This window comes from Cariama cristata, unplaced genomic scaffold (genome assembly GCF_000690535.1).
Source record: "Cariama cristata isolate BGI_N322 unplaced genomic scaffold, ASM69053v1 scaffold13356, whole genome shotgun sequence".
NCBI classification, from domain to species: domain Eukaryota; kingdom Metazoa; phylum Chordata; class Aves; order Cariamiformes; family Cariamidae; genus Cariama; species Cariama cristata.
This window is the reverse complement of record NW_009622767.1, coordinates 35,926-56,673: the sequence shown is the minus strand read 5'-3', so window position 1 is coordinate 56,673 and position 20,748 is coordinate 35,926. Positions and strand designations below refer to the sequence as shown.

Genomic DNA, 20,748 nt, shown 5'->3' with positions numbered 1-20,748 from the left:
AAAAAAGATCTGTATAAAATCTTCAAAATGAGCTTGCGGTGTCTAATACAGACCAGAGTCTCAGGTTTGGCACGGTGTGTGGCCCACTGCAGTACACCTCTCACCACACTTCTGCTAATCCACTGCTTTTCAGGTGCTAACTGCCCATCGCCATTAACCTCCACGGAGGTTAATGACCATCACCCCCTCTACTAAAATCCCTCTCTGTTCCAAATGTGCTAATTACCCTTTTCTGTCATGTTTATAGTGAATTAACAATGATTAATTTACAGGCAACCTGTTTCTCTCCTACGTTTAACAGGGCTCACTGCTTTGTCTGACCCGCTACGGTACCCCTGAGACTCCATTTATTTTTACCTCATTAGGTGGTCAAATAAAAGATTTGTGAAGACCTTTCTTCACAAATACATCTTCTTAGCAGTGGTTTTTAACCATTCTCATGCAGTTCTGCAGTATTTATCCTTTTCTGTTCATATCATGTGCAAAAGAGGTTGAGGACACACAAGCTTTGTGCCGTTGAGGACTGCCTGCTGGTACCCTGCTGAGGGGCAGCGTGTGGGGCCTTTCAGGAGCACTAATATAGACCTCCAGTCAGAAAGCAAACCCATTACTGGACTTCCAAATGCATATTTAAGCAGTGGGTGGAGAAGGGTACACAAAACTTGTTCAGAAAGACTTTTTTCTCTTTTTGTCCTGCATAAGCAACAGGGAAAATCTAAGTGACGAGACTTGCAGCCCCCCAACTTTCAACTTTGTGCTTGAGATGACTACCACAACAGTTGTGCCAGGAATCCCACAGACCATGTCTCTGGCAGCATGGATCCTCATCTCTTGGCTAATACAGTGATTTTACTACTTGTTAGCCACATGCAAAACTTCATTAGGGCTGAGCCATCATCACAGGGCATGAATTGTCCTCCATGCACTCATGTTCCTGGTACCCAGTAGTCCCTGTTAGAGGCCCTAGTATGTCCACGTCCCAGGCTCCTTTGGAAAGATATATAGATACGTGGGCAAGAAGACTGCTTCTGGGTCTCTGTGAGATGAATCAGAATTTATTCAGCATCTAGGAACTGGGGGCTCACCATAGGACACCCCTGCCCACATAGCACTGATGCACCCTTGTTTCTGCACACATAGAAAACTCAAAGTACAGGGATCCTGTCATTTAAGTGAAGTACGTGTAGTTGAACTTTGGCCTCTACTGCTTTGACTACAGCAGAAAACAAGGGTCTAAAAATAAGGAAATGTTTGCCTCTTGGAAATTTTCTAAGCAATTAATCTAAGAATTATTGATGTTTCTACTTTTGTCAGCACAGGGAGGACCATCAGCCACAGTCAGAAATGCCAGCTCTTTGCTAATAACTCATAAAGTGGAATGGCTTTTTAATGAAGTTGCCAGGAGAAAGGTTTGCTGCCAAAATCAAGGATATTGCTCTATCCCACTCCTACTCCTTCATCAGGGAAACTTCCAAGAAAATTTTGGCTTTCTCCCAAAGTTATTGTGTGGGGTTTTTCTTTTTTTTCTGTTTTTTTTTGGTTTTTTGTTGTTTTTTTTTTTTTTTCATTTGAGTGCGTGAAAACCAACTCCAAAGCCAGCTTTACTGCCAACCTTTTAAAAATTAGAGGAATGACAAGATATGGTGATAGGAGGTTTCACAAACCAGCATGAGATCACTGAAACCGGTTCCCATCTGATCACAAATGAATGAACAATGTGTGGATTTGAACTGTGTTCGTGATATGATGATAGCTACATCTTTCATTTAGATCGAGATCAAATGAATCTTACCAAGTGCTGGGTGGTAAACTGTTAATAAATGACTGTTTTATCATCCTGTGGAGACTAATGTGAAAACATCCGTATTTTAATTTAACTGAGTGATAGATTTTAGAGTACCTTGCAATGAAATATATTCTGTTTCTTCACAAATGGTTTCCTTTCCTAGAACATTCATTAAAAAGCAGTAAGCCTCATGGGGAACACCCTTCTTTTATTAAAGAAAAAGCAAGTAGGAAATCAGAAGTTTTATATATATATTTGCATAGTTATCAATTTCTTAATCTTTCTTGGAGGATTCCTTTGGTAATTCACAGGAGCAACCCTGTGTTGCTCACTGATTTAAATGACTTTCCAGTGAATTCATTAAAACATTACGATATGAGACATGTTTTGTGGAACAGGATGTGCTTTTATTATTGAATAAGTGATTTATATGGTGATTTTATATGGCGCTTCACAAACAGTGGGCTGATTCTTCAGTGTTCATCCTGTTTCTAAGCAGTGGAGCTTCACTGGTTTTCATAACATTGGTAGCAGAGGAGAGAACCAGAAAATATTTGGTGCATGAAGTGAGAGGAAGCGTGGAGTGTCCAGAGAGTGGGTTGGGACAGAACTTATTGGTGAAGATGATGTTCAGGAAAGCATTGTTTAACAACATCTTGAAAGCTATATGTAGCAAGTAGTGAGAGGGAAACATTTCAAGTACAAAACCTTTATTTTTATAAGGCATGACACTGAGAATGCAAGAAGTTAAGGTTACTGTAGAAAGAATGGGGCATACGGGACATACAGAACAACAAAAGAAACTGGAACAAATAATGCCAGAGACAGAGATCTCTGTCGGTGAGATTATGATTACCTAAAAGCGTACGTTGCTGAATGGATCTGAAATATTGGCCATCAGGTGACTGGTGAATCTTCCATTAGCCACAGGCAAAAAAATCTGATGATAGTCAGCATCTCACACACTCACATAGGTTTCCACTCCTTTCCATGTCTGAAAAGTATTGTTTCCCAGGAAAAGGAATCAGATCGTCAAAATCTGAATTTCTAATTAAACATTGGTAATGATGCTGTTCCGAGTTCAGAAACTGCTCTTAATAGCAGCAGCACTGGTACTCTACCATTAAGACAAAAGCAGCAAGGTGAAAGTATGGTGGATGAAATAGTAATAATTTGGTAGGATTTAGATACAGAATAAGTCTTCCCTATCTATTTCTTTTGGATGATTTAATTAGAGAAAGAAACACAGAGATTAAGTCATAGATGGTCTCCTTCCAAGGTTTCCAAACCCTGCTGCTTTGGACATAATATATTATTATATATGTTAGGATACTGTTTCGACATAGTGTATGGTGTGGGAAATGCCAATACTTGGAAACACTGATAGTAGGAACAGAAATACAGAGGAAATAGAGAAAAAATTGAGAGAAATTACATGATATGGACTTTTTCAAAGATAATAGTAAAAGTAAGAAAGATGGTGTTTGTTCAAGGGAGCTAAGGAATAATAGTGAAAAGTAAGAGATAAGGGAAAAAGAGAAATAAAACTTGAAAGAAAGAATGACGTTTTATACGCACTAAAAGTCACATACAAGAAATCTTAGAGAAGCTGACATCTTGAGAACAGCAAAGAGACAAAAGTAAACTGGCCTAAAAATGTAATAAGATCAGCATTTCTGTTTATTTACAGTCACTAGGAAGTGGTGAAAAGTGGCGTTTTATTCTATGTTAGATAAAATCTGGTCTTCCTAAAGTTAAACTTTGGAAAGAAGTTATCTGGTTCTGCCATTTCCATTTTTCTACAACAATAATACAAATTGTTTCTTGTTCACATGAGAAAAAAATAATTCATTTGTCTAAAAACAGTTATCTGAAGAACTTTGTTTACTTCCTCGGAGGATGTTAATAGTGAAGGCAGAAATGCTGTTAACCTTTTCATTTGTGGAGGTGTTCATGTCAGTTGAATTTACAGAAAATTTTCAGTGATGGTGGAAACGTTTTCAAATTGATAATTCAGATTTTTCAGTCTAGATTCCTAGTTTTTATAGGGTGTTTCTCACTGCAGTTTGTGTAATGCTATGAACATGTAAATAATTTTTGTTGACTTCTGGCAAGCAATTTTTTTTTTTTTTTACTACAGTCTGTGTTAAGACTGTATAACAGATGCCATTACAAAGATTCCTTTGTGAAACAGTGTTGTTTATATGAGTGGCTACACTTAATGCACTTAATATTGAGAACTGCTAGAGTTGCTTACTGATAACAAGTAATAGTAAGAACATAAAGATTATACAAGCATTTGTTTGTATGTGTGTGTCTGAGATGGACAGAGAAGGACAGCAAATTATTTTTGCACTTAATTTGTAAAATGTTTTTCTATGCCTCTTAAGGGAGTTTGCTTACCGACCTTTACCATGTTGTTCAAACTTCCCAAATTCATTCCTGTTGAGTAATTTCTAAAATCGGGCAGCACACTGTGTTATGCATGAAATAGCAGCCGGATAAGACACGGGTCTGTGTTTTTCACGGCGGGTTGTCAGGACTGGATGCCATTCTGACTTTCAAAATGAATACAAATCAAAATCTTCTTCCAGTTACCTTATACATCATATCCAAGCTAAGTTTCCCATCAGATTAGTACACAAATGGTACTCAAAGGGAACAGAAAGCAGCATCTCCCCATTACAGGCCTGTTGTACACCCCGAGATCCAGCCCTCCCGGGTCAGCTGTCCACGCAGAGTCAGGAGAAGCGGGTACCCTGAGGTGGCTTCAGTAATCATCAGATTATTGGGAAAAAGAGGAGATACCATCATCACCAAAGGTAACCACATTCTTGTCCACAGGGAACTTTTAAGGGAGCACAGCAAAGTGCCTGAGCTGGGGTCCATGGCTGAGCTTAGCAAGCAGACTGGATTGTCGGACCAGCTTGGGGGCAATTACGTCGTTTTCCTGTACCTTACCTGCAGCATGAAGAATATGTCTGTGAAGACAGAGAAGAGCTTTTATGAAAAATAACAAAAACATTGTTTTAAACCAGAATTAAAATGTTATTTTATTTTGTTGGTGCTAAAGTCCTTCACGTCAATATGACTTCTCAAATATAATTCTAATTATGACTCCTCTGGTTGAAGTTATCTTTTGAAAACAAATAGATTTATCTTCCTATTGATGTTCTGAAATAGGCATTTATCATGGAACTAGTATTTTATTTAAATTATCAGTTTAAAACCTTTGTAAAATCAAAGTAATTTACTGCACTATTATTTGGGAATCATGAGTTCCCTTCAGATGTAGGGGCTGTAGGCTGTGCCATATGTCACGGGGAGGATGTTTTCTCATACAGTCTCAGGAAAATCTTGGGTTTGAATGATGAATCCCGTGAATTTGGCAAGACAGCATGAAGAATAAAATAGAAGTGGCTAGCCTCAAATTTCCCATGATAACTAGAAGCTAGAAACTTGCCATACACCATTGACTTCCATGAGCAATGTTGAACAGTAGAATATCATCCTGTTCTGCAGCGTTACATACTGCCCTAAGTCATTAATACAAAGCAGATGGCTTTGTTGTTGATTAGAACTGGTTAGAATCTGAAATGCCCATTCCAAAGGAAATTTTGACATTTATATTTATTTTCACTGCAGATCGGAACAAAACATCAAAATTTCCTGGTGGGATGGAAGTTAAAAATTATCTGGAAACACAGAATTATTTCGCTTCATTCACAATGCATTGTTTTCTCAATAATGTCAAACCACTGTAATGCTAAAATTAACATCTAATATAAATGCCAAAACAAAATTAATAGAAAGATAAAGTCACACTGAAAGTTTTTGCTTTGTTAAAAGGAAAAGATAAAGTTGAAATGATAAATTCTGACATTTTCCCAGAATTTGTTTTCCTAAATGTGACACATCTCCACAAAACATTTTGATTTCAGTTAAGTTGCGTTACCTGGTGGAAATGAGTTCTACTGAAAAAATGTCCACCCAGTGCTGTTCTTCCAGGGTCAGTAATTCACAGACTTTATCTTGCAAGTTCAAGGATGTAAAAATTCTGAGAAATACGACAGGCACAAAGAGAAAATTAACACTTTATCTGCAGTTCAGAAACTTTTTTGAAAACCGCTTTAAAAAATTCCTACAACTCCCACAAAATTGCTTTAGTCATCCATACTACCTCTTACATTAGGTCCCTTGTGTTTAAGCATACCTGACAGTGGTAGGTGCTGGAGAAATTGTCCCTGGCATGGACCTTCATACTTATGAACTTGTAAACTCTGACATTATCTTAGTGCATCTTGTTTCCATCTCCTTAGCAAAATTCTGGTCCTGGCTGCCAGAACCTCCCACTCCTACTCTCCTCTTGCCTACTTTCCCAGAGAAAGCTCCACTAAATTTCTTCAATATGGAACAAAAACTCGCAGTTACTCTCCAGGTAGGAACGTCCACCATCATTCCTTTCCCTATCATAAGAACATCTTTAAACTATCTAGTTTGCCAGTTAATGGCTCTGTTTTTTCCAATATCATGCTTTCATTTTATCTGTCAACACCAAGTCTCTGCTGTGGGATAGGAGACCATCTGTTAACAATTTTTTTAAGGGTAGAGTAAGCACAAGTGTCACACTTTGGGAGTCACATGCTATTTATTTACAAAGCTAAAAAAATCAAGATCATGAATTCACATCAGCTTCTCGTGTTACTTTGTGCAACAGTAGCTTTCTGGTTTAGTTTCTATTACCCTCCACCAAGGTATTGCATATATGGTTACGTAAAAGGACCGACCAAGATGTAGGACAGATTAGAAACCCGATAAAGTTGCTGCTAGATGAGTTTGGTGACTGGTGCACTTGGGTGCATTGGGGAAGATTATGTTACTACCGGTGAGTGCCTTACACAAAGGAGAGAAGCACTTCAGAAGACAGGAGAATAAAACGAGTTTGATGTGGCTGGAGGTGAGAGTATCAGGATAAAGACAAATTGCAGTGACGCAGGTGTGTAGGAAGGCTGGCTTTTCTAAAGCACTCAGGCCCTCGTTAGGTGCCGAAATAAGTGGTATTATTTTCTGGGAGGTCTCAGTTTACTGGGTACAGATGCTTTTTGAGAAGCTGCTTATTACACAGGTGCCCAAATGGAAGATGTGTTTCTTTTCAGAAGCCTGAGTTTAATTGTGGGTGCTGAACACTTGAAAAATGTGGCCTTGAGCATTTTAGGAAATGTGATCAAGAAAGGGATTATTAAACAAAGAGACTGTAGTCTCACAAGTTGCTCTCATAATAGGAGACATAATAACTGCAGAAAGTGTCCATCATTTGGATCGTGATAGACAATCTCCTTTTGAAAAGATTCCACTAGATAAAGACACCTCCAGCTGGAACGAGCTGAGAGATTTTGCCAGCTCCCCTGCTGTAAGATTAACACCCGTGTTTAGAAATGCTGCAAATGTCCTGTGCTTGGTGAGACAGTTGAATGCAGTAAAATCCGGAAAAGCAGCCTCCTGAGGGTGGATGTCCTAACGTACTCTGTTAGCAAAGTCTCTCTTGCCATTTAGCATATCAAATTAGGCAAAGGCAAACATACTTTTACAAAAATACTATTTCCATAGAGTTTGAAGAAATCAAATATATAAATATATATCTAATTCCCCAAAGAGTCATCTGAAGTATGCCAAGACAAAGAGTTAGTTATTTTAAAGACCTTAGATGGCTCTATCCAGGATTAATGAACAAATTCTTGGTTTTTTTCTTACAAAGCCTATGGAAAACTGTTGTTCCTTAACTCTTCACAAATGAATGATTAGGAACCAAAAAAGTAAGTGAATATTGGCATGATTTTTACTATTGTGAGTTCTTAAAGACTGAGGAAGAAATAAAATAGTGAGACTCTCTGGGAGTGTGGGAAGAGGCCTTAACGAAATCTGTGTGAGTTTTCCCCCTTTTGCCTGGTTTCTGTTTTCATTTTAATTTCCTAATTTCTCATAAAGCAGGGAAAACATCAGTTCCAAGCTGTGGATGGGTGGGTGAAGCTTTTGCCGGTCAGCCCTGGGGAATGACTGCCCAATACTTATTGCATCATTTTTTCACACTGCTGATAGGGTGGTGATCCTCTGCATCACTCCCCAAAGCACTCCGGACAAAGCCCAGGGTGCTGAGAAAGGCTGGAGGGCCAGACTTCCCTCCATGTGCACAGGGGAGCACAGAGGTCCCATTTACACCCATTTACACCTTGGAGGGTCACTTTAGGATTTGGGAACATTGATTGCTTTATATGTAGCTCCAGTAGCCCCTTTTCTGGCTGTCTTCTCTGCCTGTCTACCCCTACGTGGGGACACAGGTTACACCTTAACGGAGCAGAAAACCCTCCTAAAGATGCTTAGGTGCACTCTGTCTGAAGTGGCGAAGATTTGGAGCTAAGGCAAGTGAGCTCCACCTCCCCTGGGTAACAGCCAGGCTCTCAGGGCAGCAGCACAAGGAGATGATTACCAGTAGGTTAAGAACAGACCTGGTTAATGCCTCTGTGCAATCAAAACCTGGTGGGTGGAGGTGAAGCAAACAGAGTCCCATTACATGAGCAAATACAGAGACACTCCTCTTTGATGGATAGATGTACACCAACTTTCAGTTAGGAGCAGTTTCACAGACAAGCTCTGAGTCCTAAATGCAAGGCTTTAATCAACTGTGGATGCAAGAGGAGTCACTGCACAATATGCCACGCTGTGCAAATCCGCATAATGTGCTCTTTTCCCCCAATTCCCAATCCTAGAAATACTCATGCCTGGTCATCTTTCTCGTACCGCACACTCAGCCTTACAGGAAACGCTTTGGAAACAGAGATCTTCTCTGGAAGCCCCAGTGATGCTGAAGCCAATGCAGAGGTGAGGGGGTGTGAGGCATCATCCCTTTCACTGCTCTAGGCCAAAACACTGTTTACTGGTCTCAAAACAATTCCAGCCAAGACCGTGGGCATTGTTGAGAGCAACGTGATAAGCACTGGGCTGTTACCTAGTTAAGCGACTGATGCTGAAGACCCTGATTGATAGTAATGTACTAGGATTTATTGACAGGGGCACTGCCTTTCTGCTGCTTCTCTCTCCTCCACTCCCACGCCAGCCCTCACTGCTAAACTGCACAAAGGAATTACGATAAAGAGAAACAGGAGGCAATGTGGAGCAGCTGTAGCATTTCTCTGCCAGGGCAAATCTGAAGGGATAAGAGCCTGGGCTTTTGATGTTCAATATCCGTAAGTGCCTCCAAGTTTGAAACACATGAACTCTGTGCAGCTGCTCCTTCTTGGACTGCACACCTCAATGAAAACATGGAGCTATAAAGGTTTTACTTTTATTTCTTGTCTTGAGTTTCTCCTGGGGGCTGCAGCAGGAAAGCACAGAACAAATACTGTCAGAGGAGTAATTAGGGGCACCTTTTGTAGGGGAAGGATCTCCGGTAAGGGGGCTGGAGGAGTCGGGAGGTGACACAAAACAAAACAGTAACTTGCTGCAGTGAAAACATCGGGATCCTTGAATCAGACTAAAAGCCTAATACAAAATAAGTGAATTTTATTGTGACGAACAGGTTATGAAGTACCAGTAACTGGTTGTGGGTAACTGGACAGCACACATGTCCCCTGTTCCTCCTATTGACAAATAAAGTACAAATACTGAATGACGATCCCATCCACACCTTTTCCTCTGTTTTTTCCCCTTCATTTCTTCATTATTCTTCCTTCATGTTCATTAATATCAGCTATAGTTTTAGCCAGAAGTTTTACTCTATAGTATGTTTCAGGCATTGGATACTTGTTATACTGCACTGCAAATCTATTTACTGCTGTTCCTTGTGAATATCGATAAGAGAATGTCAGATTTTTTTCATTAATCTTGCTCATGAATTTTATCCATTTTTTGCTATTTGCCAATATAAGCAGATAAATTGAGGATAGCAAGGCTCAAAATTTTATTCTGCATGTATTTATTTTTTTGCTAAGTTCCTCCATGATTTTTAATAAGTTTGGTTTTCTTTCAAGATGCTGTTTTTTAAAAAATTAAACAAAAGCCTTTTTTGGCAAGCATTGCCACACTGGTTATTCAAATGAATGCGTGAAAACAAACTAGAAATGGCCAGAAGGGAACAAAGTGGCTGCTTCCAAGAGCCTGCAGGTTAGTTTTCTGTGGGACTGAGAAGAAAAAAATCTCTTGACCAGGTAGCGTTTGCACTTCATGGCGGGAGGCTAAAACCCAAAATCTATCCTTTCCAGCACTGCCGCTGCTGCTGTAACCAAAAGCACTATGTCCCATGAGTGGGATCCTGCACTGGCACTGAAATTTCCAACAGGCAAGTAGGGAGCAGCGCTGGAGGTCGTTCTGAGGTTATGAACATCAGAAAGGCAAAATGAGAGGGATGCAGAAGAAGAGCACTCTGCCTGACCTGCTCCTCGGGAGCTCCGTGAACGATTACAGAATCTCCCGGTGCTGGGGCACGGCAGAGATCCCTGAACACACGTTCCTGCCTTGCTCACCTGAGTGTCACTGGAGAACTACAAGATGTAGTTCATATAATATAAATACAATATATTATAAATGCACATTTACTGTTGGGTTTGCATTCATGATCAGATCATGGCAATGTTGGTGTTCCAGCCACAGAGAAACTGCATACACAGATAGGAAGAGGATGTGTCATTTGAGAGAGCTGCTGCTTTGAACCATCTCGTTACATAGCTTGTGCGGCAGTTAGCAGTGTTACAGCCTGAAGGAATAACTGACCTTATGAAGGAAACTTGGCTTTTATACCAGAATGTGTTCACCAAGGCCTTGACGTTTGTAAATGCACGTACCTTCCGCCATTCTGAAAGGGCGTGGACAAAGAGGAACCAGAGACGTGTCTGGAAATGTGTGTACATTGAATCACAAATTACAGCAGAATTTGCAGAGACTGCCATGTGTGTAATTGGTGAACTGGTATTAGGCATCCGAAGCTTTACCAAGCAGCGATAGCAGCTGGCAGAGATGAAGGAAGAGGGTAGCTCTAACTCTGTGAAGTGTTGAGAACAGCGCAAAATTTTGTCCTGGAAGCCCTGGGGACACCAGCCAAAGTCCCACACTCTGAGATACACTGCAGTCTCGCCCTGACATCCCTCCCTCCCTCATCGCAGGGCAAGGGGATGATGTGTTGCAAAGTTTGGCCAAGCAGAGGTTTGGTCAGCCAGGACAGAGCAGCACCCCTTCTTTGAGCTTGTGACAGAGCAGAGTTGCATGGTGACAGGCAGTGAAATAACTGGAAGGAGTGGTAGAAAGTGATGTCAGGAGAATTTAGCTGGCAGGAGCCCTACGCACTGCACTGTGGAGGCTGGTACGCAATGACAGGAGATGTCCCACCCAGCCTTTGCTTCATTCCAGTGGTCGTCAGGAACTTCTTCAGCTGCTTGGCAGAGATTGAAATCCCGCGATTGCTGGTCTCAGGGAAATTCTCAAATTATGTGTTAAAAATTATAAAGACAGCATTGCCCCCATAAGTGGATTATTTCTTGGAAACAGGTCAGACTGTGTGTGTAAGAATCCAAGAAACAGCAGCTTCTGAAGACAAACAATAATGAGGTGGTTCGCCCCTGTTTTCTGTAGTATTACAGAGCCATATTACTAGTCAAGCAAGGTAGTACTGCTATGCCCATCATCCAGCTGTCTCTCAGCTATGCTGGAGAAGTGTCCTCCTCACTTCGGTGGTGTGTAACCGAAACTTTCTCCATCCATGCCCCAGAATTACCTCTGTGCGCATCCTGTGGCTTTAGGACTGTATAAACTGGCTGTGTAAAAGGTTTCCTGCATTGCCCAGTGTTATCTCTCTGCCACTGCAAGATTGTTCCCTAAAGCTCACGTTTTGTTATCTAATGCTTTCTAATTTTAAATTGTGGAATAGCACCAAAGTCACAAAATGGAGATTTCATTGCTTCTTTCTGAAAAGTTTTCTGCCTTCATTTTCACAGAGTTGGTCTCTGTAGCCAAGTCGATGGTGTGCTTTACCTTGCTATCTCCTCTGGAAATGTACCTGGCAGGACTTGTCTTCAAACTGATTCTTTACACCTGTCAGGTGCTTTGTACCCTGTTAGCTACAAAGTACCAAATATTCTAAATTCTCCATTTTCAGAGCAACATTTCCCTGGACAATTGTCCCTTTCTCATTATACTTTTTCTCAGCAGTGGACATTCCTTCAGATTTAAGCCTAAATCAAAATTAAGATGTCTTCTTGTCTTGGGCAGACTGAGCGCAATAATAATAATAAAAAAAAGGGGTTGTCTTTAAATGATGGGTGTCAAGTTTGAAGAGCAAAAGCATTGTTAGAAATGTGTTGCTAGCACTTGCATATTATAATGAACTCCTAACAGAAAAAATAAGCTTGATTTCTTTTAAGGAAATATGTTTAGATGTTTGCATTGCATTCACAGAGCATTGGGTTAGCTGCATGCTCTTGGCTGCTGCGGCTCCCCAGCTCCTGCAGGGCTGTTGCTTCAGCAGGCAACGTGTTTGTCTTACCCTGAGGTTTCAGACGGAGGTAACAACTGTAAATGAGCAGCAGCAAACTGCTGACAAGAGGCACGTGATAGAATAAGTGTTCATTGCCTTTCTGTTCAGTCAGTTGTCCCTGTTTGAGGAGAAGGCTGTAACAGCATCGATGTCCTGTCTGCACACAATTTACTGCGCTGCAGGGAAAGTCAGTCGGTGTGGTGTCAGTTGCTACTTCATTTATTTATTCTCTTAGATGCTGAATTGTCACAGCCTGTTGTCTGTCAAACAGCTCTGTCTTCAGTCTCATCTCAAAAGCTCCGCACCTAGACTTGATTAGAGCAAGCTGGAAGTGTTTGCTTTATGCAGCAGCGCCTATGACATTTCCTACTGTAATCAGTGAACAGAGATTCTTTCCATAGCAACCGCACAGCAGTGATGCTTTCTTTCCTTTCTGATCTTCGGTAGTTACCGGTTGAAATGGTATCAACCCTTCAAGCCACAACCACATCACATTCTTTTACCAAACAGTATTGCCTTCAGAATTAAGACCGTCATATTTTTGTATGTCATATTATCCCATACAGGAAGTCATTCATATATATTATGTCTAACCCCATTGTAAGAGAGGAAGAAATTGTAGAAATGCAATTAAACATAACCATTAAACACTTAATTTGTCTTTGTTTTGTACACCTACAACACCCATTTCCCAATATTGTCAATGTTTTACTTTGCCGCTGCGATTGCTGCTCACTGTTTACTTGCTGTATTTTTAACATTTGATCATTTGTTAGAAATTTGAAAGATCTACAGAGGTGATAAAGTCTGAAAAAAATGCCTAAAATCAGATCCAATTTTATTTCATTCTGTGCATTTATTGCTGTCATTGTTAGTTGACATTCTCTTAGCTCGCTGTACTCTACCCATAATCTAATCTATCCTGAAGAGGCAGGCAGCAGCGTACGGAGTGATTGTAAGGATCTTCAAGTGTCTTCAAGGATTGTCTGTACTTGGACATCAAAAGCATTTTGATCGGTTGTTGATAGAATGGGCACAATAAATCCCATCATTACGGTTCTTAGAACACCACCTATTAACAAGGAACAATCTGGAGGGCAGAGAACATGATACAAATTCATCAGAAGTGGGCTCAGAAATAACCCTACCGGTTTTGACTGTGTTGCCTGGCATCACAGCGGCTGTGAATTTCAACCCCTTACTACAAGTCACACTCAGTTAGCTCTTCCTTTCTGCCTGGAGAACACAGATTTTTCTGATTGTGATCTTTTGCACCTACCAATGCAATGCAGTGTGTTCCGCTATTCTGTATTTTTTATTACTTCGTAAAAATATGTTGCACCCGCAGCCATGTGCAGCTGTAAAGGCGTCATTTTTCTGGACTGAAACACATTCTTATGGGCTACCTTTTTGCAGACCACTGCCTGCATTGTTACCTCTCTATTTTATTTTTCAAAAGACTCTGGACTGGAAATACGCAAGCCAAGTTTTGCATTTTCAAATGTCTGAGATATTAAAAAGCATCAAGGGATTATATTGCGAATGCCAGCTCACTCCTACCACAGCTGGCTCACACATTAGTCAGAAATCTTCCCGTTCTCCTCTGATGGGCTGAAAAGAGTGCAGTCCCTGGGGCTGCAGAACAGCTGCTGACCAGGGCTGTGGGTAGCTGCTACCTACTCTGGGGATGTTACTGGTTCGGTTTTTATTAAACTGGTGCCACTCTAAACTAAACCTGGCCACTTCACTTGTCCTGCTGCTTTTCCATCCTGCTGGCAGCCCCTGCTCATGTTGTTTTGCCTGACATAAACCCGCCTGGCTGCCCTAACGTAATCCGTTCACCCAGCTAATTCCCATGTTGTTTATTATGGACCCCGTCCAACACCCACTGAAGGCAACACAACCTTCAGCTGCCTCGGCAGCTGTTGGACCAGGCCTATAAAACAGGGATTTTTTTGCTATTTTCAGCGTATTAAGAGCTTGAATTACTTAAAAGTTGTACAGTATGTTTTCGTTAGGATGAAAGGCAATAGCAAAAATTACCTTTGAGGTGGCATTTTCCACTTTCCAAATGTTTTGGAGAGACTTTGGAGGAAAAGGCATCCTTTGGATCAAGGTAGTCACCCAGGCCCCTGAAATGGCCAGGAGATGGAGCGGTTCCCATCGGGCAGGACTCCTCACCCCTTTCAGCCTCCTCTCTGTGAACAGGGGAGCCTCTTCTCCATCAACTGTGCAGGCAACAAGTTAGACTAGACCTCTAGTTACCAGACAGCCATCAGTGGATCCTGCAGAGACACAGCTAGATCTAGGATGGATCCCACCATTTTACCCTTGAGAAATAAAGCTTTTTGGTCATTCTGGTCCAAGAACACAGGAGATTAAGGAGTCAGTCCTCTAGCTGCCTTGGGGAGTTCAAATTCACCTTGGGGAGAAGAGGATCTTCTCACCACAGGAAACAATCAGCATTAACCCCAGGGAGCCTCGGTTTCTTCTTCCCAGTGCCAAGTAGAAGAGACAGTAGATTAGCTTCAAATGGTGCTACACTTCTCACTAGCTGCTTCTGACATGTAATAATACTGTATTATTCTTCAATTTTTAAAAGTATTACCTTGGTCTAGAAAGGGTATTTTATTGAATGCTCATTTAGCCATTCCAGACATCGTTCATAAATCCGTCTCTGTGGCCCAGAGAATCCATTCTGACAACAATGTGGAAGTCTTGCATAAACTATTTTGCAATTCTACGTAAGTGATCCATACATCAGACTTTAGTTGTGACTGTCATTCGCATGACAAATTCTCAGGCAGGTTTCTGTTGATAGAGAGTAACTTCCCCCAATTCAGGTATAATGCTAAGCTTCCAGTAAAACTGATGATGTTGCCTTTTGGAGCCAATACACTCAGGCTCCAAAACTCAAAACCCAAAGGGCATCAGTCATTAGTAAATCTGCTGCACAATGTGATATGTAGTAACTTGCCTTAAATAAAAAATAAAGATGATTTAACAGAAGCTGTATCCAATAATATTTCTTAACAGTTAATTTAAGGGAAACGAATTCCCAATTTTGTTGTCTGGGTACTTTTTTATTTCTCCCTCTTTTTTTTACAGAGATTTTTTTCAAAGAGCTGTGACCACCTAGATTACTATTACTTCGTAATAGAGCCAGTTTCTGGCTACAAGGAGAATTAAAAAACACAGTAATAGTTTGGGGTGGGGGAATACACCATTGATAAAATCTTTTCAGATTTTATCTGTGTTTTGAACTAAAGTGGAAATTGGTCTATGCCAAACAAGAGAGGCAACTTCTGGGTTGCTCTGTTTGATTCTGGCTGCAAGGATATATCTAGAAGGGTTTTGGAGCTCCTGGTTTCAGTGTACACTGCAGATGCATCTTGATCTCATTTCGGAGCAAGACCAAGTGAACATAGCCCTTTGTAGCAACCTGGTTTCCACCAGCGGTACAAAAAACCGTATCTCTTTCAGGTCAGGTCCTTGAGACAGATGGGTGACTGGGATGGAGGGTGTGCTGTGACACACAGCTACCGGTCACCTACATCTTCCATTGCTGACCTCATGATTTCAAAGGCAAAGTAGGATAGCAATAAATTTAACATAATTACAGTTCTCCAGACTGTGAAAAGACAACATACTCAACAGGCAGATTAGGCTTGTTAATTTTTTCAGAGTATACTTGTAGTAGTAGATGCTGCCCAAAGTTTCAATGGATTCCCAAGACCGAACTATCATCAGAAAACTCAGAATCCAGCATACTGTTCTTCTACAGCTTCCAAGCTAATAGTTCTTAATAATTAATAATAATAATCAATATGTGCTTGTTTTTCCTCTGCAGGTAATATTTTGACACCAATATGGGAAAGCAAAACAGCAAACTACGCCCTGAAGTCATGCAAGATTTGCTAGAAAGTACAGACTTTACAGAACACGAGATCCAGGAGTGGTACAAAGGCTTCTTGAGAGACTGTCCAAGTGGACATTTATCTATGGAGGAGTTTAAAAAAATATATGGGAACTTTTTCCCTTATGGGGACGCTTCTAAGTTTGCGGAACATGTATTCCGCACTTTTGACGCCAATGGAGATGGAACAATAGATTTCAGAGAATTCATCATAGCCTTGAGCGTAACGTCGAGAGGTAAACTGGAGCAAAAGCTGAAGTGGGCGTTCAGCATGTATGACCTCGATGGGAACGGCTACATCAGTAAGTCAGAGATGCTGGAAATCGTGCAGGTACGTGCTGCTCAGAGGCACCCCTTGGCCTCCCTCCTTCCAAGCAAACTATGAAGCAATGTTGCAATGAGACACTGAATGAAAAACTCTGGCAGCATTTGGGGGTTTATCATCTTGGTCCGCTGTATAACTGCTTGTATATAAAACGTTATTTCGTTTGGCAAAGATTGTGTCACAATTCAAACTACAGCATTTGATATCCATTGCAAGCTTCTTCCTAAGCAACATGATGCATGGGAAGTTCTCCCTTGGGATTTCTGTTGGGCTGCAGCACAGCAGCTAACTTGCTCATAAATGTGATTCTGTCCTCTGGGAAATCACTGTCAATTAATTACAATTCATTACAGTTGTACCAAGTAGGTATCTTAGATTCAAGCAAGTAGTGTACTTTTAAGGAAGGCAGGCTCCCTCCACTGTAAGAAACAAATCTACTTTGAAATCATGCTGTTATGAAGAACCAGGTCACGTATTTTAAAAGGTGTCTGTCTGCCTAATTCCAGTGAGGTCTGCATTCTTAGTCTCATACGAGATGTCTTCATATTAAGTTGCCAGTACAGATAAACCTTATCTGGGTAGATGATTCCATACATGGCTTCTTCGGACACATTTTCTTGTGGTGTTAGTAGGAGTCCCACCTCACTTTGGCTTCCTCTAACATGTTTTTTACCCTGGAGGCATATCACTCTGCTGAAAGCTTTAAAACATTTTTGATATGTTAGTATATTTACGCAGCTTGAATCTGTATAATGCAGCACTGTTTAAAAAAAAAAAAAAAAAAGCCTTTTATCAAGATCCTTTCTTTCCCTGGAAATTTGGAAGTGCTAACTATGTACTGTCTTATTCAGACTTATATTTGTGCTGGAAATCAAGGGAAAGGAATGTACACAAATTACAGGCTGTGATGGCAAATTGTGTGTATGGAGTCAGTTTAACGAGTGGTGCCCTTGTCTTTCTACCAGGGCTCTTCTCATGACCACCCAACAGGAGCTAGCACCAGCACCTGCACTGGTTCAGCAAGACCAGGATCAAAGCTCAGCTGCAAATGTAGGGTGGTTGTGTCTCCGTTCACCTAGTCTGTATTCCTGTGTCTGAGTTAAAGAGCAGGATTGCATTCAGATGCAGAGACTTCCCTGTCTCTGTGCATGACAAACCCCAAGGAATTTTTGCATTAGAAGATAACTGTTCCTTGCAAACCTTCCTCTCCCCTGGGCAGGGTAAACAGGCTGTCAATTATTGTTTTTCTAGCTGTATTTCTTCTCATGAGAAAATGAAGAGTATCCCAAAAGAACTAACAAAGTACAAAGTACAGACAAGGAGCCAAACCCGAGCAAGCGCCCGCTCCTCAGGAGGAGGAGATGCCCCAGGGACCACAGGACGCCTTGCTGCTGTCGCGCAGCCCGGGAAGGCCTCGGTGCTGAACAGCAGCACAAGCCCCCCAGACCAGAAGATTTACAAACAGGGAGAAAACGGCCACAAATGTGTTCATGTCAAATTTAACAAAAGTATCGGTGGTGGGATTCTCTGTAGTGAGCCAAGCAAGGACCCGCAAAGGCAGCAGCTTTTTCCAATTACCCCAGATCCCCTCAACAGCATATTTAGAGGCTGAAATGCTCTGCTTCCTCTTCATATTGGTGTTGGTACCAAATTGTAGCATTGTCCTTTACAACCATGATGCCATCATCAAACGAATCTGCAGCTCAGGGATCAGTGCAGGGCAACGTTCTGTCAATTTGTACATCCAACCCAGAGCAACACTTTGGCTGCATACAGCCCTCAGCCTGGCACTCCAGCCCTCCCACAGCACTTCTTGGGAGGTTTGGCTCTCTCCTCCTTTCAGATTGCACCTGAAACTCAATTGAGCGATGCCTTCTGTCATTGACTCTCACTCCACATTTTAAGGGACCACACAAAAAACGATTATGGAAGTAAACAGCCTAATAAGCCTGAGCAACAGTCATTTCTGTACCATGGACCACCAGCAGTTTTCCAATCAGGAAATCTGCCCTTTCTGTGATGGAGCTTCCCATGAGGCAATGTGCTTGTAGATCTCACCCTGTTCTCTTTTTCCATTTTTTTATGGCCACAGTGATCTCCCTGTGTTGCACTGGTCACCCGTAGCTCCTCCCAGAGGGGTAGGATTTGTTGCATGGTCTCTGGAAGCATGTTCGCCTGATTTGCGAAACTGAAATAGCTGAGCACATTTTCTTGCTTTAGTGAGAAGTTCCTTTGATGTAGAGTGATTAGACAGCGAACAACTATTGCTTTCATTTACAAAAGATGATTATTTTTTTAACATGGAAAGACAGGATTCTGTATCAAATGTCTTCCTGGGGGCCCTGAGCCATCACAATCTTTCTGATAGAGGAAAACAGAACTCTGTTATATCTCTGATATATGTCTCAGAGGAACCTATTACAAGTCCCTTATCTAGCATATATTTGCATATTGATATATCAGGATTTATTATGTTTTCGTCAGGATTTTTGCATGAGACAATACATCAAAATGAATGCTAAAAGAAACACCATCAATCTGAAAGTCTTAGTTTCACAGAAAAATACTGCCCCTGTTACTGTGGGATTACTGCATCTTAAATAACATGGGGACAAGGCATGCTTTTCTTCTTTTTCAGTCTGCTTTTCTTCGCGCTTTGAAACTCCTCTTTCTGTAGTGATGCTCCCTGCTATGCCGATGGTTACTTGCACGTCCTTTCTCATGCTCTGGCCCAATCTACCACCGCTGCAGGCAGTGCAGGCACTGCGCTCTTGCTCAACATTGCAAGGAGGTGCTTGTGGTAGCAGCAGTACTGGAACAGCAGAGCTACTGGTTAAGATGGCTCACGTCCCACAGGAGCCCTAGTACTTGGTGAGCTGCCAAGGAGATGAATGTGAATGGTCCATAACAGCTTTCTGAAGGTTGTTTTCTCTGCAAAGTAATGGGCTGGAGGGCAAAGCACCTGCATTCCTTTAAGCTCAGTTTACCATGGTGCTGTTAACTGCGTACACATAACTTACCTCAAACTCACCGTGCCTGTCCATGAGCTTCCCCTGGACAAGTGTCCAAAAAGCCCAGCTTAGAGACACACATGAGCCATCCACATGGAGCCGGCTGCACGGTTTGGAGGATCACATAACTTGAAGGACTTTAGTAGTGGGCTGACAATCGCAGCGCCTAATGAAAGAAGGTCCATGGGACACTGCTACATCTGCCAGGCATAGCACATCTGCAAAGTACTGGGGGAAGATGCTTCATAGCCTGTCTTCTTGACAGACCTCACCACAGATCCTCTCAGATTCTCCTGCTCTAGAAATACTTTTCATGTCTCCCATATGTTTACCTATAATCTAAATAGCCCAGACCACTCAAAAATAGCTGCAAACCAGCTAGAAGATTTGTGTTTGTTCCTCTTGCTGAAATGGGACATATTTGGTGAGAGTCTCTTAAAATAAGAGTTCAAATAAGAGATGGAGAAGTTGTTCTAAGGGTACATTCTTTCACTGTATGGAGTCATAAGGCATCTTAAGAATACTGAACCGAGAGACGAGAATGACACTTTCAGTTTAATACAAACAGAGCACACAGGTTTCACTTGCTGGGCTAGCTTGTTTGTAAGCCAGGAAGAAACAAGCTGATATGGGAAGAAGCAGAAGTAGCTCTCAGTAAAGACAGTGTCAAAAATCCCCATGAGATTGAGAGGAAAGAAATTTTTTCAGGCCAATTATTCACTTCACGAGACTTTTAGCTGTCAAAATTTATTTCAACACAGTAAAAAGGATTGACTGAAAATTTGTGTTGTCATGGCTGCCATCACCATAAGGAGGTCTTTGACACTTTGCCAAGTATAGCAGGAAAGTGCAACCCCCACCAAGGTTTTTGGTCCGAGTGCAGCGGTAGCAGCCAGCAACTGGGAGCAAAATCTGTGTGAATGTGTAAATGGGTGAGATTTGCCCTAAATCACCGATCGCAGTTCATCCACATGCAGGTAGAAAATCAAAGGGGATTGCTCAGCAGGGAACCAGCCAGTTCAGATGAAGCTGGAGCCTGTGCTCGCTCCAGTGATGTACACAGGGCTCTGGAGGCACAATTTCTTGGTGGCATTCAGTGGCACCAGGGAGCTGTAAGGAGCCCTCCCGACAAAAGCCCACCTGCAAAAGCTGCCCTGACTCAGGTGCCCGCTGATAGATAACCACTGCCAA

At 41.6% G+C, this 20,748-nt stretch overlaps 1 protein-coding gene across 1 annotated transcript in view; it reads left to right on the top strand.

Annotated features, from left to right (window-relative positions):
• NCALD (neurocalcin delta) overlaps positions 1–20,748 on the top strand; it is a 51,518-nt gene that overhangs the window by 27,115 nt on the left and 3,655 nt on the right. The window contains exon 2 of the mRNA XM_009702476.1: positions 16,156–16,552. Within this exon, the coding sequence (XP_009700778.1) occupies positions 16,175–16,552 (378 nt within the window). The 5' untranslated portion in view covers positions 16,156–16,174. The remainder of the gene's footprint in view (positions 1–16,155; positions 16,553–20,748) is intronic.